This window comes from Phymastichus coffea, unplaced genomic scaffold, assembly GCF_024137745.1.
Source record: "Phymastichus coffea isolate CEN01 unplaced genomic scaffold, Cenicafe_Pcof_1.1 PCOF00001, whole genome shotgun sequence".
Classification (NCBI taxonomy): domain Eukaryota; kingdom Metazoa; phylum Arthropoda; class Insecta; order Hymenoptera; family Eulophidae; genus Phymastichus; species Phymastichus coffea.
Genome location: NW_026706812.1, coordinates 15,056,946 through 15,069,887, shown reverse-complemented (window position 1 = coordinate 15,069,887; position 12,942 = coordinate 15,056,946). Strand labels below are relative to the sequence as shown.

Below are 12,942 nucleotides of genomic sequence, written 5' to 3'. Positions count from 1 at the left end.
TCATCACTCAAACCGCCGATTTCATCTGCTGCACCGATCGCGCTCTCTCAAACAATGCCACACTCGCTAACACATCCACAGCGCTCTTTGCTACGTCCACTGGCCACTCTCTATCCATCCTCTCCTTAGCTAAGAAGTGTTTAGCCTCTCCTTTGTAGCCATTAGTTGCTAAGCAGCCTTGTACGGTATCTATTCATTTGTCGCCTGATTTTTTGGACTCTACTTCACCTACGTTGCCGGCAAATTTGCTTTGCTCTGTGCCCTCCGAAGAATCTTCTCTTAGCGTAGCTGCGCACCACCAAACTAGTATGACGGAGGCGCCGCATGGTTCCGGAAGAAGGCGCAGCTAAACACCAGACGCCATGAGGAAATCCGCGAAATGTGGACACAGTTCCGGGTTGAGCATCGGGCTAGAGATGCGCTTTTCACCGTTACTGATGAATCAGGAGATCCATGGTCTCCCTCCTAAGTTCAGTGGCACTCTATTTCAGCCTGCCACTGCCGTCTTGTAGTGCTTGGTTTTAGTGGGATACATAATCTTCCGCCAGTAACTTATACTCGCGAGTGGAGACCTTCGACTACTGCTCGCCATGACTCAGCAGCAACGGCCCATCAACAGCAACACTTCATGATTTCTCGATAGCCGCTTTCCCGCCAATCTTTCATTTTCCTGGTGGATTTTTCTTCAGTCCCTGACAGGATCCTTCGATTTTCACCTAGACTGATAGAACACACGGTGCAAACGATTTTTGGTTATGATGGTACCTCTAACGTATATGGTCACCCTATATGACCAAAGCCGGTGTTCGTCTCCTTACAAAGGTGAGACGAGTTAGCGCCAACCTCGTATATGCCTGGCCCATGGTCAGAAACTTGAGAGTTTTCTGCAAGCCCACTCTGCGCTCTGACCCGATACTTATAACGAGTGAGACTGACCTTCGTAAGCTTGTCCCTTTGCAGCGCTCGAATCCTCCTAGTGTAAATCAAATTTCCCCCCTATCCAGAATGAGGAGCCGACACCGCCGTTACTCATCTCTCAGTCTACTCACAGGGTTTCTTGACTCAAACCTATGCAAGCACATCGAGCTGTTCCGGATACTTTTCCAACGTCCATCAGCATCCCACATATAACTATAAGCGGCCTCGATGTTCCCTCGCATTTCACTTTGCAACCCCTACGATTTAATCGCGATATCCGAGACAAAACTAAACGATTTAATTTTCGATGCGCATCTTTTCCTAGCTAATCATAATTTCTTTCGACTTGATTGTGTCGACAGAGACGAAGTGGGATTTTATGTTCATGCTGCTCTCAAAATTAAAATACTTGCACAGTTCGATCTAATCTTTGATAACACTCTGAATTCATGGTGGTGGATGTTCGAAATCAAAATCATAACAAGCTATTATTTGCTGTACTCTACCGTAGTCCTTCCGCTTTCATCCCTTTCTTTTTCTTTAATTCCATTTCAGCCTATCTCCCACATTATAACAATGTTGTTATCACTCGTGACTTTAACTCCGACCTTTCCTCCAATCTTCCCTATGTACTTTCCTTCCAAAACTTGCTTAAAGGTTGTATCCATACCATTCTATATCCAAGACCGGTGAAATAACCCACACCTCCCTTGATCTTCATTATAAATTCATTACAATTTCATTACAAATATTGATTCATTACAAATGACTACACCCCGATTTTCAAATTTGCGCAGTCTCTCTTTCTATTTGTTCGGTATCATGACCTAATTTGTCTTTCCATTTCTTTCCCATCACCTAAATTCCGTGAAAACTTTCGCTTCTCGCTCTCTCCACCGTGTTAATTTATTTACCCTTAATACCTTAATTACCACCAGTTTCTCGAAATCTTTTCATTCCCCTCAAAGCTCTCCCTTACCAGTTGATCAGCTTGAGAGTGTGTTCACTAGTACAGTTTTTTCGGCTTTCAATGAGCTTTCCCCTTTACAGGGAATTAGTATTATGGCAAAGAGAAAGCCTTCAGTTTCCATTGAATTGCGAGTGAAAATGTGTGCCTATGATTCTTCAGACGCTATAAAAAAACTGGCTCTCTACGTTTACTTCATCAATACCGCGCTTTCTGCAACTTTATTTCTAATTACATCGACGCCGCTAAAAATTCATACATTCAAGATAGTATCCATTATGCCAACTCAATTAAACTCAAGTGGAGAGTTTTCCATGATATTGGTATATGTATTCCTTTGCCCTCCTCACTACTCTTTTTCACTTCTAATGACCTTAATGACCATTATGCAGCTTTGGCTAATCGTCATCCTGCATTAACCCATCAGGGCTTTGAGGACATCATCGGTGCTCCATCTTATGATACCATCCCTCTGCATCCTCTTCTGCCATTCTTTTTCTCTAATATTTCGCAGCGTGAAGTCGAGTCTGAGGTCTTAGCACTTCGCTCAATGGATAGGGGCTATGTTGGCCTCACTGCTCATATGCTCAGCTTCGCCATAAACTCCTTAGTACCTCAGACATTGATCATTAACCAATCCATCGCCACCTCTATCTTTCCCTCCTCTTGAAAGAACACCATTATCCGTCCACTATCCATAATAAAAGTTCCAAAGTCTCTGTCTGACATTAGACCAATAGCACAGCTCTGTGAGTCCTTCAAGGTTCTGGAGCATCTGCTTTATAAGTAACTCTCATGCAATCTGGAGGCTCATAAAATTCTTGATACTAGGTAGGCTGGTTTTCAGGCGGGACATTTAACTGAGACCGGTTTTGTCGGCCTCCTGAATGATGTTAGGCATGCTGTTGAGCTGCGTCAGGTCACCATCCTGGTATTGTTTGACTTTTCCAAAGCTTTCGATGGTATCCCCCATGACCTTCTCATTCGAAAGCTGAAGGCCTGCAACCTTGATGACTCTGCTCTTCGATGGTTTTTCAGTTACTTGTCTGAACAATTGCATGCTGTTGTCAATCGGGGTGGTGCGGCCTCGCGATGGTTGTATGCCCAGATTGATGTCTGTTAGGGCACTGTCCTTGGTCTTTTACTGTTCCCTATTTTCATTAACGATCTCCCCAAGGTATTGTATTTTTGAAGACATATGATGTATGCTGACAATACTTAGATCTATTATCACTGTTTCTCATTCGAAATACATGAAGCTCTTGCTAAGGTGCAGCTCAACGCTTAGGCTGTTGCTGATCGGGCTGCACAGAATGGCTTGCAAATGAATGTCGCCAAAACAAAAGTAATCGTAGTCGGCAGTGAACTCCATATATCTTCCCTTTCCTTTTCCTTACTTCCTTGAATTTCCGTCGACAATATCATCACCCCCTTTTTCCTATCAGTAAAGAGTCTAGGACTAACATTACATCATCATTGCATTGGAAAAGTCATATTTCGAACACTTTAAAAAAGGTTTACATCAACTTAAACTCCCTTAAATTCCATATAAAATCACTTGCCATTTCCACCAAGAAATACCTTGTTCAAACCCTTATTTTTCCTTATTTTACTTGTGGCGGTTGGAGCGCGACCGGTACCGCCATCACATGGGCACGACCGGGGAAGCTGCCAGCGCCTGCGCTTCGGGTTGCAGGCTTAAGGGGGAGCCGGGCTTAGGGAACGCGGGACTAATCCGCTTCGTTCTCTATACCAAATCCCGCGAATTCTGCTGAGCCCCGCTAAGCCGACTAGAATCCCTAAGCGACCTGAGCCTTAGGTGACTGATCGGAGCGACGAAAGGGGGCGAGATTCGACCCGGCTATTTAAGGGGCGACGAGCCCCACAGAACCCAGAACGAGTGGTACCGTTGAACTAGCCGTACGTGCTGTGTTCCGGCCATCGCTTTTACTAAGCAAGACTTTTGCTTGTGCCGGGTGCAGTACGCACTATATCCGCGACACTCTGTCACTGGGCGTCCGATTCAGACATCTGTACTCCGCCGCAAGAAATAAAGGCTGACTTTATCAGATCTCTCTCTCTCTCTCTCTTCATCCTTGACGCCTGCGAGTGAGGCCACACTCTCTATACGTATTGGCCAAATACTTATGTCTCTATTAATTTTCAAAATTTAGATAAGGCCAGACGATCCGCCTTGCAAACTGCTCAGAATGCATGCGTTCGCTTTGTAACTAGTTTCATTCCCTTCATTCCATTCTCTGACTATGTTACCTTCCACAGCTTGCGCCTTGGATGGCTCTCCTTGGAATCACACCGCAACATATCACTCATTCTTCTCACATATAAAACGCTGTGCACATCACAACCCCATATCTAGCTAACTATTTTCGACCTCCAAACCAATCATTCATAAAACATTTCTCTCGCACCCCCCCCCCCCCCCCCCCCCTCATGGCTTTCTCGTATCCGGCCCTATAAATGGAGGTCTGGAATCTTTCCTTCTCAAACCGTGATACATATCTGCTAAATCAATTATCCATTACAGATTTTGACATGATCAGGTACATCGAACTCAAATCCTGGCTTTTCTCCCTTTTCATGGTACTTGAACAACTAGCCCTGCATCACAGAGTCAAGTCAGAATCTCTCTCAAATCCCTCGTCTCTGCTAAAGCTACCGACAGTCTCCCTCCCCTTCAATATCTCTGCCTTCACCTCCACATCAAGCTACCTTCAAATACTTAGAACCTATCTGAACTATGATTTTCCCCCCTTCAATTCACTCCGCCAATTTCCTATATTTTCACTATCTACCTCTCACATAATCTCTTGCTCCATGATTTTCCAAGCTTTTCCCTTGTTTCCTCTTGATTTCAACCAGTTAATTTATTGTGAATCCGGATTCTAAATTTCTGAATTTTTATGAATCTCATCTGCTCTGTCATCGTTCTAGATTTTTCGCCCCTTTTTTGCGTTTATTTAGTTTTATGTTTTGAAGTTTTAAGTGTTAAGTGTTAAGTTTTCAATTGTATTCACTATTCTTATTAAGTCTCTTATTGTTTTAATTATTTTTGTTAACTTTGACTATGTATTTTTATTATTTGTAGGTTGAATTATTTTATACTGCGTTATGTTAAATCTGAAGTCTACGAGGTTCTACCCCAAGCTCAAATATAAAAGTTTAATCTAATCTCTCCCTCAACAGTAGGACCTTTGGCAAGCATATGCTGGCTAGGTGTAGGCTCTCAAAGAGGAGGTAGCGTTTCTACCTTGAGGTGCGCTGGCTAATCTATATGTTGGTTCGGCATCTCTCTGGCTTGAGATATGTATGGAGAGGGTATGCTTGCTAGAACGTGTGTCAAGCTTATATTGAAAGACAGAGCTAGTGCCACAACCGCACTCAGCTCGGGAAGTAATCTTTTCCTTCGCTTCTCCACCCACCCGCCCATTCTCCCACTTTACACTCTCCCACCTCCTTTCGATATATTTATTTGTAGTATGTAGACAATGTGCTTATTAACATTTATTTATTTACTTTTTAATTATACATAGAGAAGAGAACACTCTATCGATAATCTTTATTTTCTTCAGTTGACAAAGCTATTTCAAAATATGCAGATGAATTTTTATAAAAATTATAATCATCTTCAAATGAATCTATTATGTCGATTCCTTGTTGTTCAACTTGCTTTTGTCTTTTCTTAATCCAAGTATACAATTTTTGTACATATGTAGTAGCACAAACGAAATCAGTATCTTTTTTACAATAAAATACGCATGACTTTCTTAATGGATTTGATAATTCTGCTAATGAAGGACATCTCATATCACTTTCAAGATCTAAAATTTTTCTGTAAATAAAAAATGTAATTAAGAATTATCTATATAAACTAAATATTCAAACACACATTACTAAAACTTATTTTTCAGGCAGTACATTTTGAAGCCATTGTTTTTTCTCTTTCCCTTACATGTATATATTTTTAGAATTTAACAAATGATTTTGTAAAACTTCTAATAACAATTTATATGGTATTACACCTAAGGAAGATTTAGTCAGTGATATGGAGGTTCAAAGCACAGAACATTTAGATTAGAATCACTACTCAACACTAAATAAGCTAGTTCTTTACAAACAAAACGATTTTTCGGACACTAAAAATCTTGAAAATCTAATGCATACTCCATTTTAAACACTTGTCCTCATAGATGTATTCGAACATTACGATAGCTACCATAGAAATGAGAATGTAAGAATTTGGGTGGAACTTCTGAGATATCTCAGTTGAATATACGAGTAGATGAAATTCAAGGAGATGGTTTTGTTTGGAGACTAATTCATTCTACTTTTGAAAATCATATTAATATGACGAGGGGGGATAAATAAGTCTTTACAAAAAGAAGAGAAAAAAAGTTCTGCGTATGTAATTTTTTTTTATTTTTCAACATAATCTCCTTGAAGGTCGATACATTTTATTAAACGGCCTTCTAGTTTTTTTAACCATCAGAAAAATATGATTTCTGAAAACCCTCAAAATAGGCATTTGTTTCGGCGATGACTTCTTCATTCAACGTGAATCGTTGTCCGGCAAGCCATTTTTTGAGGTTAGGAAATAAGAAAAAGTCACTGGGAGCCTAATCAGGCGAATGTGATGGATGGTCAATTAATTTGAACTTTAAATCGTTAATTTTTGCCATCGAAACTGCACACGTGTAAACTCGAGCATTGTCTTGAAGAAAGAGGCATTTTTTTTGTTCAAGTGAGGACGTTTTTGTCTCATTTTTTCTTTCAGCTAACCTAATAATGACGCTTTATATTGTCCAGTGATCGTCTGGCCCTTTTCCAAGTAGTCGATGTAGATGATTCCATACGCATCCTAGAAAACCGTGGCCATAATCTTGCCAACTGACTTTACTGTCTTTGCCTTCTTTGGGGCTGGTTCTCCTGCGGTAATCCATTGTTTGGACTATTCTTTGGTTCCAGGAGTGTAGTGGTGTATCCATGTTTCGTAGTCGACGCCCAAAGTCTTCCGGATTACGACGAATGTATTCGTATTTCCGGGTATATCCCTCACGGCGGATCATGTTAGATAATTTCGATAATTTCGCCCGAAATCTATGAGTTAGCTAGAACTAATAAACATCGTATGGTTAGAGTGCAGGTTTCCGAGATTAAACGTTACGTATCGCCACGAAAGTAAGTATATGATTTATCAGGCAAAACAGGTGTAGTGACATATAATTTGATTTAAAGTTTAATCAACGCCGGAAATTGATAGCTGAGGAAACTGAAAAGTCAAGCCGTATTTTTCAGGTTTCTGCGATTTAGGAGTCGACGGGTGTTTGGATGGCTTCGACACATCCACCAGAAGCTGCTGAGGTTATGGAAGTAAACTAGATGTTGAAACCTGCCGCCACAATTTCGAACGTAGGGCAGGTGGCCTCTGATGATACCGAGTTGTCTCCTGTATCTCGTAGTTAGCTCGAGCATTGGTTGGCGGGTCTGAGGGCGGAAAGGTAGAGGGACAACCTTTGTCATCGCCACTGCCTTCGCCATCAACGCCGTTTGTAAGCGATCAGCTCGAAGTTCGTTTGCTGACGGGAGGTAGAAGAACAGAGACGACGATATGTTTTACCACGCCTACGCATACATGGGATGAGGTCGTACATCGGAGCCCAGCCTTCCGGATTACGACGCTTTGTAGTCGCGAGGCGGCGAAAAATTTGAGGTTTATATCAGCTGGAAAAGAGTAGCCCAGGTGAAAAATACCGGGTTTTCAATCTGTCGTGGCTGGGCGCTTCTCAGGAAGAGCTGCAAATAGAAGCCGCGGGCGATGATTGGTAGAAGGCCTACAGTTGCTTATTGCAAGGTGCCACCAACGATATTCTGGAGGTGGTGTTGAGTTCGAGCGACTCAGAAGAGGAAAAGGTTCAGGCTCGAGAGCTGCCTCGGGTAGCTCCGCAGCCGCACATTCACGCTCCCCTTCCTTAAAAGCCACTTGAACGGCAGAGACTGCACCTGTTGTACTAGTTTGTCCGACGAGGTGGGCTTGTGCGTTTTCCATTGGCTGGTTGTAGGGAAGACGAGAGGAAGCAAGAGGCTGAGGCCCGTAAGAACATGGGTAAAAGGAAGCGCTCGATCTGATTCAACCTGTCTGTGTGTAATTTGAGAGGCCATCTTCCGATCGGACGTCGTCGATACCTCGGGCGGCAGAGAGGGCTATTGTGGAGACAATAAGCACCCTCACACCGCCGGTAATTTCAGTGGATGTCATGGTGCAGGCCTCGAGAAGTAAACCGATTGTACCGAAGCAGCCGACCCTCTCGCTGGTCCAATCTACCCTATCTCCCCAAATAGTGAGCTTAGTTTCGCCTTCTGAGATGCCGAGCAGGGTAGACAAGACGGGCATGAGGTTGGTGCGGGGAACCTTCATTCGTGGCCTAGCGCCGGTACCTTGGAATGAGAAGTTGAATGTGCTGTCGTTCCATTGCTTCAACTGCGGAATGGGGGCACATTCACGGATGACCTGCCTTAATCCGCCTTTAGTCCGTCGAGTGTGCAAAAACTGTGGGTGACTCGATGTGCTTATCCATTGCTGCCTGCGCTGCCGTGGTCCTTGTGCAGCTGATCTGACGAGAGCAAGGACGGTGATGGAAAAAAGGCTTGGGATCAACTGCGGAAGTCGCTGAGACTCCAGACTGCGCCAGTAGAAATGGCAGAACCGGAGTTAATGGTTCCTGGGTTAGTTAGTCATCGCTCGGAGAGCCCAGAATAAAGAAGCCACAGCGCAGGTATGGAAAACGGTACTCCTATTTCACCAAGTCAATCAGCCCGAAGAAGACAAGGTCAGATTTTCATCTCTCTAATCTCTCCCGCCATGGCAGACTTGTGATCGCGGTAGATTTGAGTACGGTAATGCTCGGTAGCCAGGCGTTCACCCGGTGGGTAGCTCGCACCTAAGTCATTCCGGTTGACAACATCGTAGTTTGTAACTAGTCATGCGTTCGCTTCTGTTCTTTCCATAATTAGTATGAGAGATTTATATTGAGTTTGTTCGTTTGTTGTTTGTTAATAGGTAGAAATAAAATTTTGCATTTGATAAGCGGTGTAGGTAATTATTTGTGGAACTATTTCCTCTCTTTCCTCTTTGATTACTGAGAGCGAAAGGGCATCTTTTATCTCCCTTAAAGAATTGATAGCAAAAGCGTATCGATGACGCGCCTATCTGTTACAACTGCTTCTTCAGATAATAAGATATTATGTTATGTTCTTGACAAAAATTCTATAGAAAATAGCTTAGCCGTAGAGATAAGATCAGGATGGTATAGCCGAAACCCCAGTTTATTCGTAAAATTGACATGTGCTGATATACAAGTTTTTCCTGAAAAGACAGTAAAGATCTAACAAAATTATTCACTGGAACATATCAAATGCAGCAGGCGATATTCTACTTGGCTGAAATGATGGGTGTGACAAATGAGTTTAATGTAGGCTATTGTAAAATATCATCTGATCTTCTCAAAGCAGAAGAACAATCAAGACATAGATACAGTGTACAAATACTATATCCATTATAAACCAGATTCTCTAGGTTGAGCTGGCATTTTACGCTATTACTGTAAGTGCACTAATGGCGAGAAAAGAATCGGTTGTTATTCTTATATTGCTGCCGTTATTTACTATTTATCATATGCTAGAATGCAATCCTACATTGTAAATCCTATAGAATATCTCACAAGGATCTATGAACAAGATAATATGATTCCTGTTATTGAAGAAGATAGTGATGAGGATTAATATAGATCAATATATTTTTATTGTTGTAAAAAGGTGATAAAATATTTCATAGATAAAGAAAATTGTTTATTCAAGATTATATTAGTCATCGCATTATTCATTGACTATTTTCTATTAGTAAAAATGATTTTTTTTTAAATATATTAAAATTTAAGAACCTTAAGATGATTTTCTAGTGGTTTTTCGCTTTTAACGATTTGTGAGTGAGTTATATGGTAAAATGGATAGCGTGAAAAAATACATCTAAAAGATATATTACACTTTCATTGTCCATACCATTATAGAAGTATAAATCAATGATCCAATTTCCAACCTTTGATTTAGAAGTGTAACATATGGGTAATTGCACTACTTATGATGTAATGGTGTTAATTATAAATGTGTGGTATATGTTTTCCATGTATGTTTTGATGTAAAATATAATAGAGCTATTCATTTTACCATACAATTTGAATGTACAGCGCTAGAAGCGAAAAACTAAAAAAAAAATGGTGAAATTTTTAGAAAGTTATGAAAATGTGAATTTTGCACCAAAAATTGTTTAGTTCAGACAGTTTTGTGGGGATTAAAAACCCCTACAGAATAAATAAGAAATTTTTTTCTAACTCAAAAAATGACCGAGATATCGTTACAAAATCCCCAACACAAAATAAGATCTAGTACTACCCTAGGTTAATATAGGGATCTAAAAATTTAACAAAAGAGGTTTCTAAACATGCTAGACATAATGACCTATTTACTTTTCCAGTGAGCTCTAAGGGCATTCTGACCATCTTATTCGGTCAAACCTGAATTAATTATGTAGATTTTTAAAACTTGTTGATTTAACTTTGGAACGATGTTTATCTTTCCCTTATTAAATTAAAATCACCTAAGATTTAAATTCAGCGAAATATATAACAAATCATCAGAAATATAGAAAACAATAATAACTACTCTGATTTGTACTGAATGGCATTTAGGATTTATTTCGTACATCACCTGATCATGCAACATTGTACTGATTTTTTGACCTATGACGATCTCTAGCGCTTCGGGTATTTATTTTGGTGAGTTGGGACCACAAGAATTTTTATTCAGGGCCCCAAGGCCCTTTTTTCAAAGTTTTTATCTATTTGACCGAAAGAGTTTTTCACTTTTGTCGTATGCAGAATATTTTAGAGTATTTATAATAATTGTTAATTAAGAATCTTCGACACTTCTTCAATTTCCAAATTGTTTCGAAATTTTTTTTAACGCTTTTTCTTTTTTTTAGGATACTTTCAACGAAGAAGACGCAACTGGGATACCATCTATTGAATTAGATTACGGGCAACTTGATGGAGATGAAGATTAGATAAATATTATCATAGGAGGCAGGCAATAGTGTATTTGCTTAAAATATATTGAATAATTGTACAAAATGAAATTTGTCAGATATACCGAGTGAAAATTTGCTCTCATATAATTCAATTTACATTACTTATTATTTATATAAATATATTTCATGGTGATCTATTTCAACGAGTAGAATAAGACAAGAGAGTTGTATTCATTGTCGTTTGCTGCGTGATTGATTGAGATGTGATGTGCACTTGAAAAAAAAGAAAAGATTAGGTCATACGCTGTTTTTGAGATCTCTTATGTAAAATATTGAATTGTGTCAATTATAATATACGTATCACACGTATTCGCAGTATAGTTCATTTGTTCAAGTTTATTAAGAGTTGTATGCTGGCATATTTGTTGTCTACTATGTCAGTTTGCCTATCGTTTTCGTGAGTCGATTTTTCTGACTTGCGAAATTGCACTATTCTTTCAAGATCATATCCAGAGCACCCACGACAACTTCATATTTATTTACTGGCTTGTAAGTTCTTCTTGTAAAGGATTTTGTAATGCCATTAAATATTTGGAGAAATAATAGACAAAATGAAATATCTCGTGGTAGAAAATGACAGAAAAATTAATCTAACTGCATTTTTTAAATTATGTAATGCTAATAGAGGAAAATAAGTCCGATTATTTTAGATTAAGTTATTGACTGTTGTAGTGAAAGTTATAGTTTGACGTTTTCGAAAAAAAAGTTTATAAATGGGAAAAAAATGACAAGTAATGTATCAATTTTAATCTTATATTCATATTCAGTAAATTAAAATGTATGATATCTGTATGATTCAGACACTTTCTTTTCGTGCCACAGTGAAATTAAATATAGTGAATATTTTTTACATTAGTAAAAAATATTAATTATTAATATTATTAATATTTGTTACTAATGTAATTTTATGCGTAAAAAAAATCTCTGAGTAGAAAATATTTTTTTAATAGTAAAAAATGAAATTAAAACAACGATAATTTCCAACTACTGCATAACATTGGCACACAAAATAATCTCTAACAAAAAAATCCCCAACTCGACCTTAACAATTTCAATATTTTCTTGATACAATGTAGTACTCAACAAAATAAGAGATACGTAATTGTATTTGTGACAACATCCACTTTTACGGATAGAAAACCATCCGTAAAGTTTCCGACAATCGTTCTCTTATTATGCTTCAGCATATGATGAATAGCTGTGTGTGTTTTTTTTTCGAAAAGTTGAAGAATACTTTACGCACCATAATGAGACATCGGGACTCACCGTGTATGGAACTCTCCTAGAGTAAGGCCTCAGTTGTGTAAATAAAACTGTGACTTTTTCCCCGGCCTATCCACTAAACTCCTAACTCTTTTTACCTAATCCCGCGGCCGGTATGACATGACAGCTGACTCTTTCCGCTTCTCTTCTGATGAAATCTATCCGGTCCTCTACCGATGTATCCATAATAAGAGCTGAGGAGACATATGTCTAAGCCCTTGGGGGTCCAGGGGCCCTTCCATGAAGCTTAGAAGTGACTCCGTTCTTCCTTAAACTGAGGGTACTGGAACAGCACATGCCCCACATCCTCGATGACATTAAGATAGGCCAGGCATTCCGGGTCACTAATTATTTTTATACGGTAAAGGTAACTGCGGAATTTGCTGTGGCCTGTCAACATCTGTGTAAATTGAAAAGTGACGAAGCCGTGGTTTCTGCTCGGCTAACAATAAGTCCTATCTACATTATCATTCCGTCATCGTCTTGTTTGTCCATCGGGCGTCACGTTGGTCATCGTCAGATCACCGGCCTTCGCAATATCTCACAGCTCTTTAAACTGCCAACAAGTCTACCCGCTACCACGACAGAGCAATGTCTGATATAGTACGATAGGCACATGTCACCCGTAGCGCGGCCA

At 39.8% G+C, this 12,942-nt stretch overlaps 1 protein-coding gene across 1 annotated transcript in view; it reads left to right on the top strand.

Annotated features, from left to right (window-relative positions):
• Nucleotides 1-11,806, top strand: part of LOC131669586 (uncharacterized) — a 196,390-nt gene extending 184,584 nt beyond the window's left edge. The window contains exon 33 of the mRNA XM_058944607.1: nt 10,938-11,806. Coding sequence (XP_058800590.1) covers nt 10,938-11,018 — 81 coding nt within the window. The 3' untranslated portion in view covers nt 11,019-11,806. The remainder of the gene's footprint in view (nt 1-10,937) is intronic.
• The last annotated feature ends 1,136 nt before the right edge of the window (nt 11,807-12,942 follow it).